The 18,828-nt window shown below is 44.0% G+C and overlaps 1 protein-coding gene across 1 annotated transcript in view; it reads right to left on the reverse strand.

The window, feature by feature from the left end:
• The window catches only part of LOC124134691, a 40,192-nt gene extending 22,075 nt beyond the window's left edge, over window positions 1-18,117 (reverse strand). The window contains exon 1 of the mRNA XM_046499708.2: window positions 18,003-18,117. Coding sequence (XP_046355664.2) covers window positions 18,003-18,024 — 22 coding nt within the window. The 5' untranslated portion in view covers window positions 18,025-18,117. The remainder of the gene's footprint in view (window positions 1-18,002) is intronic.
• Window positions 18,118-18,828: the final 711 nt, after the last annotated feature.

An 18,828-nucleotide genomic window follows, 5' to 3' on the forward strand; every position in this document is an offset into this window, starting at 1 on the left:
ACCGACTATTCAATATGGCAGTAACTGACCCTCCTGAATATGCAGCGTCGGGATCCCTGGGGGAAATAGGAACCACGGAGTCTAGCGGCTCTGAAATATGTCTTCATGTGATGATGATGAGAACAGAGGTCGAATTACACGCAGCTTGGGTTATTCCAACATCAACCCTTTAAAGGATGACAGGTTATTAGAATTTACACATATTATATATCTTATACAAACACTGTGATCGCTGCACAGAAAGGGCCCATTTACATACCTCCACCATTGAACCCCGTTATATATTATGTTTCTTTGTGTTGGCATACTTTTTTCAGCTCTTTAAAAAAAGACACCAGCCTCCCTTATTCTCAGTACGTTGTTCCTCGTAGTGAATATACCTTCTTAGGACTAAAAATATCAAATCGTTCGTGTTCCATAATGGAACATTATTTTCGATTGCAATTATTGCATTTAGTCTTTTGTTATTTCCATTAATCTGAACACGACTATATATTACAGGGTACCAATCAGCCTGACAGTCACAGATTAAATACGCAATAAATATAAAAAAAAACCGCATTAAATACCCACTTAATACCCAATATCCAGTGTCAGTTGCTACTTTTAGAGACAGACCGTTTCAGAGTTTTGGGGTGCATTTTTCAACAGGGACTTAAAAATATAAAAAGAGCTAAAACTCTTTTTTTTGGAACAAAAGACGTAATTTTCAGACCTTCCAGTATGTCCCGTGAACAATATTTGTTGGTAAAATCAGAAGTCAATTTATGTCGAAAGGCGTTTTGGGAACATTTTATTTTGTTTAAAAAATCCAAAGCATCTCCTCTATCCCCTAATGACACATGGTCATCTCTATAGTGTTAGCATCTATTCGACCACCTCCGTGGTCTAGTGGTAGAGCATCCGCCCGGAGAGGGGAAGGTCCGGGGTTCGATCCGTACGTTAAAATATGGTACTTGTTGGAACCCTGCCTGGCGCTCGGCTTTACAGGGCTTAAACAAGGACTGGTCGGCTCGGAGTCAGTATACTGTGTCTGAGTGGGGTATTCATGTTAAACTGCGGCATGGTACCTCAGTGGGCTAGCATTATAAACTATATATGAACTTGACTTTATGCGTGCAATTATCTTTGTCGCAACGTTAAACTCAGGTTCAGCTTTTGGTGGGAAACGTCTACAGTGTTAGCAAACCCCATAGCTCTACTTCAACCCAAGAAGAAATGTAAACATAGAGTTGTGATATAATTCTAAAGGCATAACATGGGACCATTATCGATCTTTCCTAACCCAATAAAGGGATATAAAGTTCTTTTCTTATTTCAAGACAGTACTGTTGGGATGGTAATTTATCGATAAATCTATTTCTACGGAACATAAGGTAGTGATGACTGCTGTAAAGGTGTGTGGCGCTGCCAAAGATTTATTGTAACACATGTAAATCACGTTCTATTGCAAGGACTAAGTGCAAATGATATTCCTTCCTTGCCCATAGCTAAAACTGTCTTTGATGATACATCTAGCGTGAAGTTACTTGAATGGAATGGTTCCAGGGTACTCGAAACACGAATCCAGCACGTGCTACCATTATTCCAAGTCTTGTTCAATAAATAGTATGGATTACAAAACTTTTCATTCAAAGCCGTTTAACTGTCATTGCCAAACGTCATAGTGTAGGTGTTTTCGACATTTATGAGTGTAGAATGATGAAATTTCTATACCTGTCTCTAGGGTTTAACCAAACTGCACTTGCACGTAAGTACACAACAGCATGAGATAGCACTTTGTTGTCGTGAGAGTCGTCTTCTATGGAAAAGGTCACAAATATAAAAATAAACGTCCATTAGTGTTCTGTCATCCGAGTAACATATTACCTTAGGCGTGAGAACAGACCTAGGCGGTGACGTAACATCATGTAATAATCACGCAAACAAACAAAAAACATTTCTCACACAATTTTATTATCATGTGGCTCAAAGTAACTCAGCTCATATATCAAGTTAAATGTTATAACTCGCTCTGTCATCACAGAAATGAAGTCTTAACAATGCGAATGCACTTGAATCAGTTTCACGACAGTGTTGATAGGTACAGTGAGGTGTTGCGTGGCGAGGCGCATCATGCATAAGAACCATTGCATATCATTAAGAAAATGATCAGGCCCATTTCTGAAAAGCATAAGCAGTTTTACAGTTAATTAAACGGTTTACCGTTTAAGCAGTTCCAATGGGTGATCAGCATGCAGATTGGTGTTGACACGGTTGCTGTAGCGCTTTTGTTTGTGTGTGTGTGTGTGTGTGTGTGTGTGTGTGTGTGTGTGTGTGTGTGTGTGTGTATGAGAGAGAGAGAGAGAGAGAGAGAGAGAGAGAGAGAGAGAGAGAGAGAGAGAGACATTCTGGTCCGTAAGGAAATGCTCTTGTGGGGTGATCGTGTGTGGCTTTTGTACATTCGGCTCCGTAAGGACATGCTCTTGTCGGGTGATCGTGTGTCTATTATACATTCTGGTCCGTAAGTCGACATGCTCTTGTCGGGTGATCGTGTGTCTATTATACATTCTGGTCCGTAAGGACATGCTCTTGTCGGGTGATCGTGTGTCTATTATACATTCTGGTCCGTAAGGACATGCTCTTGTCGGGTGATCGTGTGTCTATTATACATTCTGGTCCGTAAGGACATGCTCTTGTCGGGTGATCGTGTGTCTATTATACATTCTGGTCCGTAAGGAAATGCTCTTGTGGGGTGATCGTGTGTGGCTTTTGTACATTCGGCTCCGTAAGGACATGTTCTTGTCGGGTGATCGTGTGTCTATTATACATTCTGGTCCGTAAGGAAATGCTCTTGTCGGGTGATCGTGTGTGGCTTTTGTACATTCGGCTCCGTAAGGACATGTTCTTGTCGGGTGATCGTGTGTCTATTATACATTCTGGTCCGTAAGGACATGCTCTTGTCGGGTGATCGTGTGTCTATTATACATTCTGGTCCGTAAGGACATGCTCTTGTCGGGTGATCGTGTGTCTATTATACATTCTGGTCCGTAAGGACATGCTCTTGTCGGGTGATCGTGTGTCTATTATACATTCTGGTCCGTAAGGACATGCTCTTGTCGGGTGATCGTGTGTCTATTATACATTCTGGTCCGTAAGGACATGCTCTTGTGGGGTGATCGTGTGTGGCTTTTGTACATTCGGCTCCGTAAGGACATGCTCTTGTCGGGTGATCGTGTGTCTATTATACATTCTGGTCCGTAAGGACATGCTCTTGTGGGGTGATCGTGTGTGGCTTTTGTACATTCGGCTCCGTAAGGACATGCTCTTGTCGGGTGATCGTGTGTCTATTATACATTCTGGTCCGTAAGGACATGCTCTTGTCGGGTGATCGTGTGTGGCTTTTGTACATTCGGCTCCGTAAGGACATGTTCTTGTCGGGTGATCGTGTGTCATTATACATTCTGGTCCGTAAGGACATGCTCTTGTCGGGTGATCGTGTGAGGTTTTTGTACATTCTGGTATCACTTGCATTTGTATAAAAAAAAATGGCGGCGCCCAGTCAAGACGATCCGATCGATAATCAAGTTCTATAGTGCTATAAAACGGGTCATACATCGTGAAGTGCATCAAATTGCGTGAGCACCTTGATTAAAAACATGAAAAGATTTGGAATTTTTTGTTGACAACAAGTTGGCGATGTACATGCTTTGCAAATCCTTTAATCGCCCGAATTCTACACGACAGTTTACTGACCGGATTTCGATTTCGTTGCGCGATTTTGATTGTACTATGCATAGACTCGTTAGTCCAGCCAAAATGTAACTCCATAATACCAGCCTAGTTCGGCAAGGGTGGAAACAGGACTTTTATAGTCAGTTAATTCTCCTGTCTCGGGAAGATGTATGCGGGGATGAACATGTGAGTCGTTTATGCATGCAAGTCGGTGTTGACATGCATTCTGGAGCGGACATGTGAGGGCGTGTATGCATGCAAGTCGGTGTGGACATGCATTCTGAAGCGCACATGTGAGGGCGTGTATGCTTGCAAGTCGGTGTGGACATGCATTCTGAAGCGCACATGTGAGGGCGTGTATGCATGCAAGTCGGTGTGGACATGCATTCTGAAGCGCACATGTGAGGGCGTGTATGCATGCAAGTCGGTATGAACATGCATTCTGAAGCGGACATGTGAGGGCGTGTATGCATGCAAGTCGGTGTGGACATGCATTCTGAAGCGCACATGTGAGGGCGTGTATGCATGCAAGTCGGTATGGACATGCATTCTGAAGCGGACATGTGAGGGCGTGTATGCATGCAAGTCGGTGTGGACATGCATTCTGAAGCGCACATGTGAGGGCGTGTTTGCATGCAAGTCGGTGTTGACATGCATTCTGGAGCGGACATGTGAGGGCGTGTATGCATGCAAGTCGGTGTGGACATGCATTCTGAAGCGCACATGTGAGGGCGTGTATGCTTGCAAGTCGGTGTGGACATGCATTCTGAAGCGGACATGTGAGGGCGTGTATGCATGCAAGTCGGTGTGGACATGCATTCTGAAGCGCACATGTGAGGGCGTGTATGCATGCAAGTCGGTATGAACATGCATTCTGAAGCGGACATGTGAGGGCGTGTATGCATGCAAGTCGGTGTGGACATGCATTCTGAAGCGCACATGTGAGGGCGTGTATGCATGCAAGTCGGTATGGACATGCATTCTGAAGCGGACATGTGAGGGCGTGTATGCATGCAAGTCGGTGTGGACATGCATTCTGAAGCGCACATGTGAGGGCGTGTTTGCGTGCAAGTCGGTGTGGACATGCATTCTGAAGCGCACATGTGTGTCTTTTATCCTGTCATGATGGCGTTATATTTAACTTCCTTCGTCTGTATTGACAAACTTCAAAACATGTCAAACGTTATATAAGCAAAACCCATCCCTTTGAAGAAAACATTGCAGTCAGTGAACTTAAATCGGAATGTCGTATATCCGGGCCATGCTATTATTCACAGCTCCATCTTAACCCTTGACAGCTAAACACCCCTCACACAACACCTCACTACCGGGGGTTATAAACAGGACCGCCCTGAGTCGCTAGGCTGTGGTAATGCCTTCAGATATCAGACGAATCACTCTATGATCTTAAAACTTGTTTACGTCTAAATACCGGTGCTTCAACCTTGCCGGTTTGATTAAATATGTTTCTTAAACACCTGTAAAATGTTTACAAGACTATCAATGTCAATAATAGTTTCTATACAAAATAAATCCTAAAGCCTATTCACACCCAAACCCCAAATTGACGTGACTACGTCATACAGACGGATAATGCATATTCTTTGTCCCCACCCGCCCAAAGTGATATTCTCACGGATCACCGAGTATCAGATCAGCGAATCGCTTTAAAATAAAGTTGGTTTCTGCCCAACTGTTTTAAACACTAAGTTGATGAGGGTAGGCGTACCCATGTCGTCTGAGGCGTCGCAATGTGCCGTGCAGAGTATAACTCCCCTTAGGCGTTTCCGAAAGCTATGATCGATGGTTTGAATCCCGGTTCTCCCTGATTATCTTTCTAGGTTTGTCAGCATCATACCTTGCCTATTGTGTTTCATCGAAGTTGTAAATATCTAAGACGTGCGTCACTTCGGACTTTCCTCCCACATCCAGATGACCCAAAACGATTTAAATGAAATTACTGTTCAAGGTGGCGTTTAAACGATTCCCGACATGGGCACATTGTGTGGATTCAAATTCTTGAGTCCCCCGCCGTCATATTGCTTGAATATCGCTTTTAGGGGAGGAAGAACATGCTCACTTACTCCCTCTCTGGGAAAATAAATCTACCCGCTCGCGCACAACTTCACATTATAAATGTTATTTGATCAGGGTAACAGCATTTAGGCTGGAAAAAAACTTTCAATAGATTTTTTTGACGCACCAGTGGCCAAAATGATGTCGGATGCAATTACCTGGTTTGACTTAACACATGTGTTCCCGTGTTTCTTCAGGTGAACACTTGACTTGCCTTTGCATGTGTTTGTGACGGGTGCCACCGGTGTGTAAGCACCCGCTTACATTTTCGCCAACACCTGCTTCCATCATTATTAGATAGTTATTCATAGACACATGCTGTGATACTGTCGAACACGTACAATAGAGTCTGCTTTCAGCAGATATTTTCTTGTGAATATGTAAAAGGTTTTGTCTCGCTGTTCGTAAATTCTATTTGATAGTAGCCAGATGAGACGTCGTGACTACGCCCTCTGTTATTGAATAGCAGCAAACCGTTTCAAATATTGAAGTCAATATTATCAGATTATGTGATGCCTTGTATTTAACCTGAACATACCTGAAATTCATTATAAAAGTTATATATTACAGATTATATATGTGTGTGTATATATATACTCTTCAAAAAAAGAAACGCACAGGTAGTATGTAGTTCCTTGAACCTGACTACACAAAAAATCCGGTACATAAATTGGATAAATGTTATTGGAAAATGTTGGTGGCCTGATATTCGACAAACAATGCGTCAAAACGCAGCCATTGTCGATTTGCAATGTTTTACTTGCATAGTTTTTACACTTGTTCAAAAATGTCATGGAGGAAAACAGTGAAGCAAAATGCACGTGCAAGTTATCATTGCATTCGTAACTCGTGGTAGTGGCTATAAAAAGGCAAGCATAGGCCAATAATTTGTCATTCAACTGTCAACATCTTTCAAGTTCGAAAATGCCGAGATTCAGCGCTGCCGATCGGAACATCGCCATAGGACGTATCCAAAGAGGGGAATCGCAGTCTTTTGTTGCACGCCACTTCAACGTCCACCGCAGCACCATTTGCCGCCTTTGGCGCTACATTCGAACGTCAACGGGACAACGCTCCACCGCACACAGCTCGTGTCACGGTAGACTACCTTCATAATGCCAACATCAATGTCTTGCCCTGGAAGTCGAGATCTCCAGATCTAAACCCAATCAAACACCTCTGGGATGAACGTGTACGTCAACGTCAGAACACGTCGCAGACACTCCCACAACTGGCCAACGCGTTACAAGCAGAATGGCGCAGAATTCCGCAGCACCGAAATCGTACACTTATCCAGTCAGTGCCGAGGAGATGCAGAGCATTGATTGCTGCCCGAGGCGGTCACACGAGATACTGAGTTCTGCGCAATCGTGTGGCCTTATGTGACATGACAATGAACAGTTTACAATGTCTTTGTACAACGACAACATGTGACTATCGAACTTCAAATTTCATATTTGTACCTATGATATTAAATTAAATATATCGACTTTATTAGGTACAATAAATTTACTAAAAATCTACCTGTGCGTTTCCTTTTTTGAAGAGTGTATATAACATCTGTATTAGTTTATGGTAACAAATAACAAACCCAGTTTCTCCCCAATATTTAATACCCTAGTTTAATATTTTCGAGTTTGTAAATTGACCCTGTATATTCATTATTCACGCCATGGCAACACCCATCTTTGACACGATGAAAGCTATACAACCGAACTCGCTCTGTTAAATAGTTGCGAGCTCTGAAGGCTCTATATATTTCCCTTGGGTCTCTACGTGTGATTTATTCCTCATAATGAGTATATTTACCCTGAAAACATGTTACCAAAATAAACATTTGCCGACTTATCACCATGTCATAAAGTCAATACACTTCTTTTCAATGTCAATCTTTATTAAACTACTAATGCCTTTTACTGTCTCTCTAGGCATTTCTTTCCACACAGATTCTTACAAATTGAAGTTAAACCATTTGTAGAGAAACTTTACCAGCTATGGTCCTTCAAGATTTAAGATATTCTATTTAGAAGATTGTTTGCCTTTTTCCTCTTTCCCACAGAACAAATCACGTGATACAATCAGTAAACACTTCCTACTCTTCACACGTATTTGCCCAGTGTATTCAGATGGAGTCAACCGTTGCCCTTGACCTTACCAGTCAACAACACCTTAGTGCATTAGAAGCGATGTGAAGACACTGTCAACTCTAGTTGAGGGCATTTATCAGATCAATGAAAAGAAACCCCATCCACATTTGAAGGGTATTCAATATCTATATAAGAGATGTCATCTTTTAAGCGCTTTTTAGTCGTAAAAGGGAAAAAAGTATGGACTAATATGAACTTATAACTTTAAATAAGGGGTAAACGTTTTTGATCATTTTCTTTATTTGTTTTGGCATTCACTTGAATATTTAGTTGTTCCAAAGACATAACGATGACTTTATGAATACAAAATACATAATCTGGGTATAAAAAATATACTTTTTCGGATTAACTGATTACTTTTTTGGATTAAAGGTTTCTAATGTTAACCAGAATCAGTGCCCCGTTGTACAAAGCTATTTGAGGTGATCGTAACTCCCATACTTTGGCATAGGTTACCACATTCGAAGCGCTAAGATCGCTTTGTGCAACGGGGCCCAAGCCCTCAGTGCAGGGGTACGAAGGTACGCCTATCCAAAAACAAGGCTGTTCGCCATTGGGATTTGGTATGGGGACTTGATACTTTTAAGTACATTAGCAAAACCAGATAAAAAAAAGGCTATAAGCCTTAGAAATAATTACGAAGCATCTGCAACAATGTATTTTTTATCGCAGACAAGGAATTTGTTAACAGGCTGAAGCATAATTATTAAAACGATAGAGTGATGTAGACCTATGCTATACCTGTCCCCCACGGGAGGGAAGCAATAGAGTGCTCGGGGCCTATTCTAAACATGTGTATCTCTAGGCAGGTGTATGTATAGAACGTCATCGACTGCCTCCGTGGTCTAGTGGTCTAGAGCGTCCGTCCGTCCGTGACGTTAAACCCCATTTCACCTCACCTATAAAACGTCATCAGTCTCCATTATCTGCCGAAACAGATTCCACTGGGGGTACAATGCAAAATAGTGATGCAAATTACACCAATCGAGCACTGGGAATCACCGGAAAGGCCAAGAATGTTTTACATGAATAATCCACTCAGACAGTAAACTGATTCCGAGCCGACCAGTCCTTGTTTTTAGCCCCTTATCGCCAGACAGGAAAATAACAAGTACCATCTTTTAACGTATTTTGGTATGACGCGGCCGGGGATTGAATCTATTTGAATAGATAACTGAAAATCAGTGATGACACAAGGTGTTAGCGAAAAGGTTAATGCTCGCCTTGAACAAGATTATTGCGCTTAAATAGCGACGTGCATGCATGTGTGTGTGGCTGCTTTTACTAGTCTGGACTAATGCCGATTTATAGTGCTAGCCAACCGAGATACCATGGCGCAGTTGAACACGAATACCCCTCTCAGACACAGTATACTGACTCCGAGCCAACCAGTCCTTGTTTTAGCCTCTTAATGCCGAGCGCCAGGCAGGGTAACAAATAGTACCATCTTTTAACGTCTTTTGGTATGACGCGGCCGGGGATTGAACCCCGGACCTTCCGCTCTCCGGGTGGACTCTCTACCACTACACCACGGAGTTAACCTTAAGGATTCGTCTACAGGTCATAAAGTGTATAGCATTCCAGACACAAGAATGTGGGCCAACATTGTGTATTCATGAAACCTGATAAATTACATGCATTAATACAACAGGATCTTACGCATAACATACGCGTGGGCCGAGAAACACATCTTTGTTTTGAGTCATAGGGTATGTGGAAATTGAGGATTGTTTTAAATTCATGATATTTTGTGCCAACACATTTCGGGATTGACGATATCAACAGGATCCAATAAATAATCTGGCAACGAATCCCCACACCCCCAATCCTACCCAATCACAGTATCCGTCTCCACTGCCAACCCTATCACAACATAACACCCCGGTGTATCCGTCCCCAGCGTCATCCTCACCACACCACACTAAACCACACTTCACCACACCACACCACACCACACCACACCACACCACGACACACCACACCACACCACACCACACCACACCACACCACACCTCCGTACACGTCCCGCGGTCACCAAAAACACACCTCACAACTCTACCACAGCGTATACCTTCCCACCGTCACCCACACCACACCACAGCACACTACCCCGGCGTATCCGTCCCCAGCGTCAGCCTCAACACACCACACCACACCACACCACACCAAATCACACCACACAACACTACCCCTCCGAAAACGTCCCGCGGTCACCAACAACACACATCACCACTCTACCCCAGCGTATAGGTCCCCACCGCCACCCACACCACACCACACCACACCACACCACACAACCCCAGCGTATATGTCCCCACCGTCACCCACACCACACCACACCACACCACACCACACCACACCACACCACACCACACCACACCACACCACACCACACCAGCGTATAGGTCCTAACCGTCACCCACAAAACACCTCACCACACCACACCACACTACCCCAGCGTATAGGTCCCCACCGTCACCCACACCACACCACACCACACCACACCACACCACACCACACCACACCACACCACACCACACCACACCACACCACACCACACCACACTACCCCAGCGAATACGTCCCCACCGTCACCGACAAAACACCACACCATACTGCGCCAGCGTAAAGGTCCCCACCGTCACCCACACCACACCACACAACCCCAGCGTATACTGACCCACCGTCACCCACACCTCACAACCCCAGCGTATACGTCCCCACCGTCACCCTCGACACACCACACCACACCACACCACACCACACCACACAACCCCAGCGTGTACTGACCCACCGTCACCCACACCTCACAACCCCAGCGTATACGTCCCCACCGTCACCCTCAACACACCACACCACCAAACCAAAGCGTATACTTCCCCATCGTCACCCTCAACACACCTCACAACACAACCCCAGCGTATACGTCCCCACCGTCACCCTCAACACAACACACCACACCACACCTCATAGCCCCAGCATATACTTCCCCATCGTCACCCTCAACACACCACACCACACATCCCCAGCGTATACTTCCCAAACGTCACTCACAACATAACACACTACACTACCCAAGCGTATCCGTCCCCACCGACACCAACACCACACCACACCACACCACACCACACCACTCTAACCCAGCGTATCCGTCCCTACCCCCACATCACACCACACCACACCACACCACACCACACCACAAAACACCACAAAACACCACACCACACCACACCACACCACACCACACCACACCACACCACATCACAAGCCACACCACACCACTCTAACCCAGCGTATCCGTCCCTACCCCCACATCACCCCACGCCACACCACACCACACCACACCACACCACAAAACACCACACCACACCACACCACACCACACCACACCACACCACACCACACCACACCACACCATACCACACCACACCACACCACACCACAAGCCAAACGACATCATGTCATCACAGCTAATGTAACTAAATCATTATGTTAAATATCAAACGGTTGTTATATTGCCAAGTTTCCCTAAAATACATCAAGTCTCATGTGCCCCTTCACCTATCGTATGACACGTTTAACGACAAATAGTATATTGAAACACTTTGAAACCACAGCGCCAGACAGGAAAATAACAAGTACCATCTTTTAACGTATTTTGGTATGACGCGGCCGGGGATTGAAACTATTTGAATAGATAACTGAAAATCAGTGATGACACAAGGTGTTAGCGAAAAGGTTAATGCTCGCCTTGAACAAGATTATTGCGCTTAAATAGCGACGTGCATGCATGTGTGTGTGGCTGCTTTTACTAGTCTGGACTAATGCCGATTTATAGTGCTAGCCAACCGAGATACCATGGCGCAGTTGAACACGAATACCCCTCTCAGACACAGTATACTGACTCCGAGCCAACCAGTCCTTGTTTTAGCCTCTTAATGCCGAGCGCCAGGCAGGGTAACAAATAGTACCATCATTTAACGTCTTTTGGTATGACGCGGCCGGGGATTGAACCCCGGACCTTCCGCTCTCCGGGTGGACTCTCTACCACTACACCACGGAGTTAACCTTAAGGATTCGTCTACAGGTCATAAAGTGTATAGCATTCCAGACACAAGAATGTGGGCCAACATTGTGTATTCATGAAACCTGATAAATTACATGCATTAATACAACAGGATCTTACGCATAACATACGCGTGGGCCGAGAAACACATCTTTGTTTTGAGTCATAGGGTATGTGGAAATTGAGGATTGTTTTAAATTCATGATATTTTGTGCCAACACATTTCGGGATTGACGATATCAACAGGATCCAATAAATAATCTGGCAACGAATCCCCACACCCCCAATCCTACCCAATCACAGTATCCGTCTCCACTGCCAACCCTATCACAACATAACACCCCGGTGTATCCGTCCCCAGCGTCATCCTCACCACACCACACTAAACCACACTTCACCACACCACACCACACCACACCACACCACACCACACCACACCACGACACACCACACCACACCACACCACACCACACCACACCACACCTCCGTACACGTCCCGCGGTCACCAAAAACACACCTCACAACTCTACCACAGCGTATACCTTCCCACCGTCACCCACACCACACCACAGCACACTACCCCGGCGTATCCGTCCCCAGCGTCAGCCTCAACACACCACACCACACCACACCACACCAAATCACACCACACAACACTACCCCTCCGAAAACGTCCCGCGGTCACCAACAACACACATCACCACTCTACCCCAGCGTATAGGTCCCCACCGCCACCCACACCACACCACACCACACCACACCACACAACCCCAGCGTATATGTCCCCACCGTCACCCACACCACACCACACCACACCACACCACACCACACCACACCACACCACACCACACCACACCAGCGTATAGGTCCTAACCGTCACCCACAAAACACCTCACCACACCACACCACACTACCCCAGCGTATAGGTCCCCACCGTCACCCACACCACACCACACCACACCACACCACACCACACCACACCACACCACACCACACCACACTACCCCAGCGAATACGTCCCCACCGTCACCGACAAAACACCACACCATACTACGCCAGCGTAAAGGTCCCCACCGTCACCCACACCACACCACACAACCCCAGCGTATACTGACCCACCGTCACCCACACCTCACAACCCCAGCGTATACGTCCCCACCGTCACCCTCGACACACCACACCACACCACACCACACCACACCACACCACACAACCCCAGCGTGTACTGACCCACCGTCACCCACACCTCACAACCCCAGCGTATACGTCCCCACCGTCACCCTCAACACACCACACCACCAAACCAAAGCGTATACTTCCCCATCGTCACCCTCAACACACCTCACAACACAACCCCAGCGTATACGTCCCCACCGTCACCCTCAACACAACACACCACACCACACCTCATAGCCCCAGCATATACTTCCCCATCGTCACCCTCAACACACCACACCACACATCCCCAGCGTATACTTCCCAAACGTCACTCACAACATAACACACTACACTACCCAAGCGTATCCGTCCCCACCGACACCAACACCACACCACACCACACCACACCACACCACTCTAACCCAGCGTATCCGTCCCTACCCCCACATCACACCACACCACACCACACCACACCACACCACAAAACACCACAAAACACCACACCACACCACACCACACCACACCACACCACACCACATCACAAGCCACACCACATCACAAGCCACACCACACCACTCTAACCCAGCGTATCCGTCCCTACCCCCACATCACCCCACGCCACACCACACCACACCACACCACACCACAAAACACCACACCACACCACACCACACCACACCACACCACACCACACCACACCACACCACACCACACCATACCACACCACACCACACCACACCACAAGCCAAACGACATCATGTCATCACAGCTAATGTAACTAAATCATTATGTTAAATATCAAACGGTTGTTATATTGCCAAGTTTCCCTAAAATACATCAAGTCTCATGTGCCCCTTCACCTATCGTATGACACGTTTAACGACAAATAGTATATTGAAACACTTTGAAACCACATATTTGATTTTTTGTATTTATGGCAAAATGGCCACCAAAATCAAAGTATGATGTTCTGTGTATTTAGGCATGAGACAATCAAACACAACAATCTAGTCGTACGGGTTCGAATCTCATTCGATGTGTGTCGAGATGGATGCTTGAAATTATCAAGATGCGTTTTCAGTGGTTGTCAGTATACATTATTTACAATGAAATTATTCCGTAAAAAATATAAAACATTCCAGATAAAAATGTCTATCCAAAAGTAGATTCTGATTCACCATCAAATGTTACTGCTGCTGCAATATAGGGAGATAGCACCAAAATCTCAAGGTTATATTTTGTCGATCTAAGTAGCACATGCTCAATGACCTCTGGAGTTGTATATCACTAGGCTCTCTAGAATGCAGTCGTAACACATGAATATATAAATATGAATAGACATATGAATCCTAAATCCACAAAGCTGTATGAAAGTATATCTGACTCGAGTTTAAGAATACGTTTGAACATATTACACACAAGTACTTGCTATGACAATTTAACCAACCATGAGAACATGGTGTTTCTGTCACGATTCACAGAAGGCTTATAATCGATAGCCTCTTTACACGCCCTTCGGCTCCTTCAGTGGTGAGTGACACCAGGTGTTTGGTTGTCATACTGCTGTTTAAGCTTGAGACCAGAGTATCACTTTTGCACAGCTATCACATTCCCGAACTACTTACTGGGGAAAATATGAATCTGTCTTACAACGAGTAGGTGAATTAATTTTGTGTTTTATGTCAGACATTGACAAGATCGTGTGTTGCCATCTTCAAAATGTTCAATTGGCTGTGACGTGACTGTCTAGCAACACGTCTCCCCATGTTATATAGATACTCGTGGGCAGATGCGAGATAAAAATGAGGGGAAAAGAATTGGCGAGTGAGTGAGTGAGTGAGTGAGTGAGTGAGTGAGTGAGTGAGTGAGGTTTTACGCCGCTTTTTCAGGGGGCTCCTGAAATGGCTTCACACATTGTAACATTGAAACCATGTGGGGAATCGAACCCGGGTGTTCGGCGTGACAAGAGAACGCCTTAACCACTAGGCTACACCACCGAGGGAGTGAGTGAGTGAGTGAGTGAGTGAGCTGAACGAAAGCTAAAACTGAAACAAACAAGAAATGGTTTTTCGATGGTGATGTATTTGATGTGAGGATCCTAGTTGTGTTTTGAACCTTATGTTTGCTGTGTTTCGGCGGTTGTTTTCAGCCAAGAAACGTATTGATAAAGTTTGTAATATTTGGCCAAATCCAATTTTCAATTGACTTTCTTTTGCCAAGCGGTTAATAACGACCGGGTTATTAATGTGATTCTCATTGTTTTACCGTTGTAGGGAATCGAACCAGAACTTGGTCGAACGCTTTAACCACTAGAATACATGCCCTCACCATAGTGTGTTAAGGGGTACAGTTATTTACATACAAGTATAATATTGCACATCTGAATATCAGCAAACAGGACAACTACATTATGACAACTACATTATAAACAGAGAGATGACCTGATTTTGTCATTTATTTATGACATCATTTATGAGATGAATAAACATAGGAATATCGAAATGCTTCTAACGAACGACGGTTATAACGAGTGAGTGAGTTTGGTTTTACGCCGCTTTTAGCAATATTCCATCGTAATATATCACGGCGGGGGACACCAGAAATGGGCTTCACACATTGTACCCATGTCGGGAATCGAACCCGGGTTTTCGGCGTGACGAGCGAACGCTTTAACCACTAGGCTACCCGACCGCCCCTACGGTTATAACGAACTAAAATTAGTGGTTACTTTGAGTTCGCTATAACCGTAGTTTACTGCACCGACATTATACATTATAGACCAACAGGAAGACCATGCACGGGTGTAAATCTTGTAGTTGTGATGATATATTTTAATACATGTACGGTTGCACGTCACACCGTTAGCAAGAGAACATCTGCGTTGCTTATTATCACAACCTATTCAGCTTTCAACATACAAATTACAAGGCATACACTCCCTTTTAGATCTCTGGGCTGATCAGAGAGACACACCCCTTACACATCCTTTACAAGGAAAGATAAAGGATACTCGGGTTGGAAATGGCTGTTTAATGTATGTGATGGAGAGCTATCAAGACATGTTATAAAAAGATATGCTTTCATACCAAACTATGCCATGATACCCGTGGTATAATCTCTAAATGCATCGCTTTAACACGGGGTCTCTTTTAAATCGAATAAAACCAACTTACCTTAAATCATTAAGGCTTGAGTTCTCGTTTGATATATTCTTCTGACAGAGTTAGGAATATTAATAGCCCCTAATCTTTGATGTATTTTTTTATATTATTATTTGAAATTACAGGTGTTTTGAATATTTGTGTGAGTGAGATTGCGACCGATAGATCAGGACATGCTTACCAGTTTCGCGAACACCTGATGTCCGCATTAATTTCAGTGATCCTTTCATACAATTTCCTCCTCATTATGGGGGCGGTCGGGTAGCCTAGTGGTTAAAGCGTTTTCTCGTCACGCCGATTCCCGACACGGGTACAAAGTGTGAAGCCCATTTCGGGTGTCCCCCACGGTGATATTGCTGGACTATTGCAAAAAGCTGCGTAAAACCCAACTCATTTTGTCTTTTACATCCAATGGAATCTGTTTCGGCGGATACAATGTACAATTGAACTGTATTTTAGTAACTATGTCAATTTTCTCAGACAAAAGGTTCGTGTTATGAGCATGTTAACATTCTTTGTGAAACGTTGAGTTTTATGTTACAAGTGTGTATTGAACAGGATAGTCACTTCGTTAGACATAATCTGTTTTATCACCTTATCTAAGATTGATGATAGACTCAATCACTAGATGTTAATGATGTTATCTCCAGATTAAACGCCAGCTCGACTACCAAGATCCGCCAGCCATCCACTGTATTATGACATCATAGGCCTTAAAGGTTTCCCTAGGCCGCTAAATCAAACCCGGATTTACTTAACAGTTACTCCTTTTACGCGGGAGACCATTAAAGAACATCACACATTCAACAAATATAACTCCACAAACACAGCTATGTTTAACGTATTCCAAGCGTATAGCCCAGACATATAAACCAGTCGGCCCAAATGAAATATTTTCACGTTAATGTACATTGTAACATAGCAATAGTGAACAAAAGCCATGAGATTAGCATTGTGAATCAACCCGGCTCAAACACCCCAGTTCTCTCTCACCGGAAAGCCAATACCTCGTGGTATATGGGACGGATACTATTCTCATAAATAATATCACACCCGTACTTTAATAATGCATGTCATTTTCATAATATAACTGAAAAAAATAACGGGACGGAATATATGTCACTTCGGTGGACTGTTACAAGGCATACAAGGTGTGTTTGTCAATAGCAGTTTTATCAATAAAAGCGTTCGGCAGATAATAGAGCTAAAGGCGACTTGAAACCAACTTTCATCATACCTTCCCAGCCCTGTATATAACTTATACACGCCATTTAAGACGAAAAATGCAGATAGTAATCTCATTATTGTATATTTCCGTAAACTATTATTTTATTCACATTAGGATATGTGTTATTGGTACGTTCTCTTAACGTTTTCGTAAGCTAAATACTGTGAGTTAATAAAATAGTTACGCTGTGTTATCAGGATAACGTTAGTTTATATATAATATAATATAAAACACTCTTTTCACAGTATCACCATAAAATCATTCTTAAAGCGTTATGGGCCAGTTTCATATTTTTTCCATGTTTAATCTTACGTAAAGATTGTATGATGATTAAATTAAAGGTTTATGAAAACAAAAGGAATCAAATGAATAATTTAGTGTAAAATCATATGTATTTAACTAAACTATGTAGAAAACATTCAAATAAAACGTATATGTATAGCCTAAACCTACCTCCTTTTCTTTGTTTTTTCATAATGATTTATCCATGGAAGACTTTGAAGAATACAACAGCGCCAATATCGAGATGTCCGATTCCTCTGTCTCTTGCGAGATACTTGATAAACGGCAACGGTTGGTATGTGGTAGCCTTGAGTCCATTGAGAACCAACTCCACCCTGTTTCCACAATAGCGCTATTTGCTAGCGGTAGCTGTGACGCGGTAATAGGCAGAGATTTCTTGGTGGGCAACGCTGGCTTCGTAATACATATACCCCGACTGGACAGGTACAATGGACATAGTGGCGCGATTGGAAGTTGTTGCGGGTTGTCAATGAGCTCGCCTATCTACTTTTGTCAACCTCTGATTGTCCGAAACGAGCGGTTAACAATGTGTATCGATCATTTTGAAAAGCAAATAATTTCAAAGGTGTTGAATTTCAATGTAGAAGTCTTTGAGATCGGCTGATATATAGTATTGGGGTGAGGAGTACCTCTTAACACTTTTGTTAGTGATTAGGAATTTGATTAGGGGTGGGCGCATGGGTGTAATGTGAAAACGACTTGATGGTCTGGCCTTTTCATGTTGATATTATATTAAAGGTAATATACATGGAGGTGATTCGAAGCGTTAACAGTGGAACAACTGGATCTGTGGAAGTCGGGTTTAACTTTTATTTGCATAATATACTGGCCCAAGGACAAAACTGGCTATCTCAATTTTATAATATCTAAATAAATTCAATTCCATGAGCTCTTGGAGTTCTTGCCCATCGAACATCTATATGTTTGTTTACACACACCGAATGACTTCGCTACCGTTTGATAGGCCCCTCACGCT

Source organism: Haliotis rufescens, unplaced genomic scaffold, assembly GCF_023055435.1.
Source record: "Haliotis rufescens isolate VD_foot unplaced genomic scaffold, xgHalRufe1.0.p SCAF_4, whole genome shotgun sequence".
NCBI classification, from domain to species: domain Eukaryota; kingdom Metazoa; phylum Mollusca; class Gastropoda; order Lepetellida; family Haliotidae; genus Haliotis; species Haliotis rufescens.